This window comes from Oryzias latipes, chromosome 1 (assembly GCF_002234675.1).
Source record: "Oryzias latipes chromosome 1, ASM223467v1".
NCBI classification, from domain to species: Eukaryota; Metazoa; Chordata; class Actinopteri; order Beloniformes; family Adrianichthyidae; genus Oryzias; species Oryzias latipes.
In genome coordinates this window covers 29,264,861-29,270,860 of record NC_019859.2, presented here as the reverse complement: position 1 = coordinate 29,270,860, position 6,000 = coordinate 29,264,861, and the positions used below count along the sequence as shown (strand labels likewise).

General features: G+C 43.9%; 1 protein-coding gene across 1 annotated transcript; it reads right to left on the bottom strand.

Annotated features, from left to right (window-relative positions):
* Window positions 1–2,127: 2,127 nt before the first annotated feature.
* LOC101159648 (keratin, type I cytoskeletal 13) lies at window positions 2,128–4,191 on the bottom strand. Its single transcript, XM_004066180.4, has 7 exons — window positions 3,662–4,191; window positions 3,463–3,545; window positions 3,207–3,363; window positions 2,967–3,128; window positions 2,753–2,878; window positions 2,451–2,668; window positions 2,128–2,362 (listed from the first exon to the last, which is right to left on the bottom strand). Exons 1-7 carry the CDS (start codon window positions 4,103–4,105, stop codon window positions 2,233–2,235), a joined length of 1,320 nt encoding a protein of 439 aa, XP_004066228.2. The 5' UTR covers window positions 4,106–4,191; the 3' UTR covers window positions 2,128–2,232.
* Window positions 4,192–6,000: the final 1,809 nt, after the last annotated feature.

The window sequence follows — 6,000 nt, the reverse complement described above, 5'->3', positions numbered from 1 at the left end:
AAACAACTGTACTCATTTTCATACAAAGTTAACAGGTAAACAATATGAAATGCAGTAACTGTAGCTCATGAAAGACGTGAAACTCTCACAACCTGAGACAGTAGACTGGAAGTAGTAGTAGTATGTTCATCTAGGAAATGCAAACTTTCCATCGAGCTGCTCTGGCCTCATCGTTTCTGCAGCTTCTTCCACCTGTTTGGTGACACACAGGCATTTGGGTGCGTCAGGCATTCCAGATGAATGAAGTGTGTGTGTGTGTGTGTGTTTTGTTTGGTTTTGCAGATAGTGGTTGCACCATTGTGTGCGTTTGAGTCTGTAGGTGTGTTTGGTTGTGCACAAAAAGGCAGTATTTGTGTAAACAGCAACTACTCACATTGATACTGTTAAGCCTCAAAAAACATTTACTGTTTGTGTTGAACTTTTTTCTCTCTTTGTCAACTCTTTACCCTCTTTTTTCTCTTCAATCTCTGTAATCTCTTTTTTTCATGTAGAGCTTAAAAAATTAAAATAAAAAGAATTCATAAAAAGAAAGTTTAGTTTCAAATACAAAAGGGGATTATTCAAATTTACCAAAGGGGAATTGAAAGTAACCCCAGTTGTAAAAATAAAATCTTTCCAAATCGAGAGGCTCTAAACTTCTGTTTGCTCAGCTGCTGGACAGGATGAAAACGATGAGCTTTTGGACACTTAATGTATGAATCACAGCAAGATTCTCCCAGCAGGACTAGACCCTAAGCAAATGTCCTCCAGTAAGATTCTCTTGTTATGCTGAACAACCAGCTCTGTTTAATCTGACTTTAGGAAAAGAAGATCAACAACCATCCTGGTCTGTATATCTGATGGAAGTCCAGTAAACCAGGGACATCTGCTGCTTTTGACGGACATCTGAGTATTATCAGCAGGATGATGGAAATGTGTTCTGTGCTGCTTGATGATTGGAGCACAGACTCTGTCAGTCATTTACATGAACAAACCAGACTTTAATTTGGACTGAGAACACATTAATAATGCTCAAATGGGATTCTTTTGTTGACATCTTTATTATTTGATGGCGATACTCTTCTAAACTCTTTTTTGTTTGGTTTTTAAAGGCCACGCCAGGCCAGAACTGCTTCATAGCTCATCCTGTCTTCAGGGAGGAACACAGAGAAGTCCTGAAGAGAACAGGACGATCAGAGTTTCATATTGTTTTTTGGTTCTTTACTACAATTTTCAGTTTGACATTTTTCCTTTATGGCTGTTTTTTATTTGACATCACAACACTTAATGTTTTTTTTTCCTGTTTTCTTTCACCACTTGCTGTGTTCTTTCCTTTGGAGTCAAAGGTGGAGCACACATGCACCTGGGCCTTCAGGAAGGAGACAGGTTCCTGGAAAACCTGGATGAGGGCGCGTTCTTGAAGCTTCTGTTGAGTCACTGTAGCTCAGTGTCAGAAGTTAAAGCTCTGTCTCTCCCTCTGGTCACCGGCGGGGACCGTCTCCAGACTTCTGGATGTACTTCATCTCCCAGCAACCCCAGTGCACAGTTTGTGGATGCCACACACCTGACTCTCATTTGCAGTCACTCACAGTACAGTTAAGCACTGCGCTGAGCTTCACTCAGTGTGAAGTATTGTTTGTGCCACTCTGCCTGCATTACCGAGCGTTATAGCTAAGCCTGATATCCCGACCCTGTTTAGTCTCTGTTTGCCTGCCGCCTGCCCCAAATCTCGCCTGGATCCTGATTACTCCAGTTTGCGCTCTGATGCTCCTATGCTCGTTATCGACCCCTGCCTGCCTGACCCCGATTTAGCTTTGTGGACTTTAATCTGAACATTTTAGTTGCCGTGTTAAATCTTCAATTGAACTAATAAAAAAGTTATTATCATAATATAATATCATTTGGAACAAGCCGTCGGCCTGTCCTTGCGACACTCTGCCTCCAGGTGCTCTGTTGTCAGTCAAGATGCCCATTCATCCAGATGATGTTATGAGGTGACTGAACTTCAAATCAAAGTGCTCTGTTTAAATTCAGAGTCTATTTAAGGACATAATCACCTGAGGAACGTCACATCAAATGGATGATTTAAGGTGTGAAAGGGCGGCATTGTTTTTTGTCCGGAATTATGAAGACACAAATGACACAAGATGATGGAGAGAAACTGAGAGGCTTTATTTTTTTTGCAACTTCAGAGAAGCAACAACGGTTCAGGTGATGACTTCAGACCTCATCATGTCGCCCTTCATCTTTTCCTTAAGAGGAAACCTGTGAGGAGGATGTCACAACCACTCCGTCCTTGATCTCCTCAGTGACCACAATGATCTTTTTGGTCGTGGTGGAGGAAGTGCTGGAGGATTTGGAAGAGGAGGTGGAGGAGGTTTGCCTGCAAGGACAGAGAGAAAAAAATCAGTTTCCATCAAAGCCACAACAAAGCTTCAGTTTCAAAGCTGGTTTGTGTCGTTTCTACTCACGTGGCCTCTCCATCCAACAGCCTTCTGTATTCTGCAATCTCCATCTCCAGTCTGGTCTTGATGTCAAACAAGATCTGGTATTCTCGACTTTGGTGTTCCATGTCGTTGCGCATCATGACTAACTGCTCCTCCAGAACTGATACCTTTTGCTGGAAGGCAGAGATCTGAGAAGAAAAGCGTGCCTCTGTTTCGTGTAATTGGCCCTCCAGAGCAGCTTTCTGTGGAGCAGAGAGAGTGTGAGGGCGCTGAAGACCAGGGAAGACTCAGAGGAGACAGGAGCAGAGCACACAGTGATCATTTACCAAACTGAGTTGAGACTGCAGCTCTATTTGCAGGTTTTGAAGTGTCCGATTGAGATCTGAGATTTCGGACTTTGACGAGATTAAAGTTTCTTGTTTCACAGACATCTCTGACTTCAGCCCCTCTGCCTGTGGAAGATGAGAAGGAACATTGGGTTTTCACTTAGCACATGGTTTCAAAGAAGTTCATGCAGTCCAGTTGAAACTATTCTCTCACCTTTTTATCGTACCACTCTTGAAGTTCTTTCTTGTTTTTATTAGCCATGGCCTCGTACTGCTCACGGATCTCAGCCATGATGGCACTCAAGTCCTCCTGTGGTTTTGCGTCCACCTCAACGTTGACCTGACCAGTGACCTGAGTCCTCATTGACGCCATTTCCTGTTAAACACATGGAATTTGCTTGTTATTCATGTTCTGTGTTCCCTTTAAGATATTTTCCTCACATTTACTACACACCTCCTCGTGGTTCTTCTTGAGGAAGACCAGCTCCTCCCTGAGGCCTTCAATCTGGAGCTCCAAGTCTGACCTGGCAAGGGTCAGCTGGTCAAGCACTCTCCTCAGCTCAGCAATGTCTGCCTCCACTGACTGGCGCATGCAGAGCTCGGTCTCAAACCTGTAATGGACCGAGACGTGTGCGGTTAGACTTGAACATCCTTCATGCAGGTCTTCCACGTGCATTCATGCTTCTCTGTTCTCCCGCTGTGATACGTACTTGCTTCTGAAGTCATCAGCGGCCAGCCTGGCGTTATCCAAAGAAATTTGAATGCTTCCTTTGGTACGGTACCCGTCCTGGATCTGTGAGATAAAGACACATTTTTCTTCCTCATCAATGTAACTCTGTAAAAACAATCTGCTGAACTGACATCTCAAGTCTGCATCATAAGAGTCGCAATAACATTCAGGAACCGTACCTTTCCCTGCAGTTCTACGATGGTGGCATAGAACTTTGAATAGTCACGGCCGGCGGGGGCAGCTTTGCTGTCCAGGAAATTTCGGATCTTGAGCTCGAGCTCACTGTTCGCCTTCTCCAGGGTGCGCACCTTCTCCAGGTAGCTGGCAAGCCGGTCATTGAGGTTCTGCATGGTGGCCTTGTCATTGGCTCCAAGTTGGAAGTCTCCACTGCCTGCACCGCCTGCACCGCCAGCAAAGCCTGCACTACCTCCTGAGCCAAAAGCAAAACCACCAGAACCAAGACCACCTCCGGCCCCAAAAGAACCAGAGGAAACAGAGACTCTGGTCCCTCTGCCGCCTGAGCCAGCATAGACGCTGGAAGCATATCTTTGATTCAAGCCCATACTTGAGCCTCCTGCTCCAGAGGAGCGTGAGGACAAGTGCATGCTAGAATAGTTACTCATTGTGCAGTGTGGTCGGAGATCGGCCTGCTTGGAGAGGTGGAGCTGGCTGAGATGTTGTGCTCCTCTGCGGCTTTGTTTTTTATTCTGCTCCTACGGGGGAGGAGCCATGCAGGCCCTTCTGACAGGACGAGCTGGGCCGCACCTCCCTCATTCACCCAGCCCCTGAATTCTTTTTGCATGACAGAAGAAATGGCAAACTCGATTGTGTTTAAAACCAGGTCACACCTCAATGGACCTCTCTCTCCATTGGACCTTTACCTCCAGACCTCGTGTAAAACCAAACAACCCCCATGTGCTCTTTCACCAGTTTTTAGTCTAATGTGAAGCGGAAACACCTGTCACACCTGTCCATCTTCTGTCACTGCTTCATTCCTGTTTCAATTAACAGATTCCTTTCAAACTATTCAAACATGAAATGTAAACTTTATCATTTTTGCATTAAGTGTTTGGCATTTAAGTTTCTTCTAAAATGTAACACTTATTTTCTGGTAATTGCCATTTGTGGTTGCTGGAGCCTATCCCAGCCTTTCCAGTCCATTCAAGGACCACACAACCATATTCACACCTAATGCACAATTCTGGATCACCTGTGCATCATGATTTTGGACTGTGGGAAGAAGCTAAAGAAAACCCATGCATCTACCAGAAGAACATGGAAACTCCACACTGAAAGGACCCAGCTGGGAGTCTAACCAGGACTGTATGGCTGTGAAGGAAAAAATTGTGCCACTCATGGTTTTAGAATTTATTTAACATGTCTTTGACACGTTTTCAAAATTGTCTTTGTTCTCTGACAGCTTTTTTTTTTTTTTTGGTGGAATTTAGCGGTAACAAATGTTTTTGACTTATTTCTCTGTTCCATGTTTGTACTGTTTTACACTGTAAAAAGTGAAGTGAAATGTGAAATCCCTCCTACCACTTTTCTTTGGGCCTGAAGTCTGCGCTCCCCAAGCCAGTTTGTTTAAAGAAACAAGGGGGGGGGGTCCATAAATCTGGAGTATTGAGTGCTTTTTAATTAGGGGCTCTCCGGCATACCTGTTTGTCCCGTTATCATACATAACATAAGAAGTCCACCTTTACATAAGAAGTCACCTTTCCCATGCGTGCACACGATCTTCACATCTGAAACTCTAGCCTCAAACGGAGCCGTTACAGCCTGCAGGGTTACGGGGGGTGTTGTTGCAGACATTCTGGTTGAGTCTTACTCAAGGCTTGGCTCAGAAAAGTTGGATTCCCGGCCAAGCATTTGTCTGTGGGTTATTATTTTACAACTGTACTTTGGCACATCCATCACTCAAAATAGGAACAAGCCCTTGCCTGTTTGCTGTTTTTTTTCACCTCATTCTTTTAAAATGCCCCCAAAGGATTTTTCACCCCACCCTGCATCACGCAAAACCTTTAAAACACTGACACCCTATTTTGAAACGCAGAGGGTTCTGGATCCATTTTCAGTCTCTGAAATCCAGGCAGCCATGTATGTTCTGTATTTGTGGTGATTTTCAAGCTGATTACTTTTAACCAAAAGATGCCTGTGGCCATGTGTGCTGACACCACACCTCCGGAGAATACAAACCAGATGCTCCTTTTTGCTGCAGATAATCATTTTGAGGCAGTAGACTCATGTCAGGCATGCACTTAACAGGAAAAGATGTTACTAGTATGGCAAAACTAAATCCGAAAAAAGTAAAAAAGGCCTTCTTTCCAGCAAAAAAGTAATTTTTTTCCAACTTGCACGAAAGATCAAAAAAGGATTGAAAAAGGTTCAAGAAATTCTGTATAAACTAATTTGGAAGAACTAATAATCAAAACAAATTGGAAATGTGGAGGGTTTTATTTCTTCTCAAAATGCAGCAAAATACCCAGACTGGTAAAATACATTCCTGGAAAAAGAAATA

Coding starts and splice junctions, on each gene's coding strand:
- LOC101159648 (XM_004066180.4), bottom strand. CDS start 4,105: ATGAGTAACTATTCTAGCATGCACTTGTCCTCACGCTCCTCTGGAGCA. Junction 3,364..3,462: donor GCTGATGACTTCAGAAGCAA/GTACGTATCACA, acceptor GGTCCATTACAG/GTTTGAGACCGAGCTCTGCA. Junction 2,879..2,966: donor AAGAGTGGTACGATAAAAAG/GTGAGAGAATAG, acceptor CATCTTCCACAG/GCAGAGGGGCTGAAGTCAGA.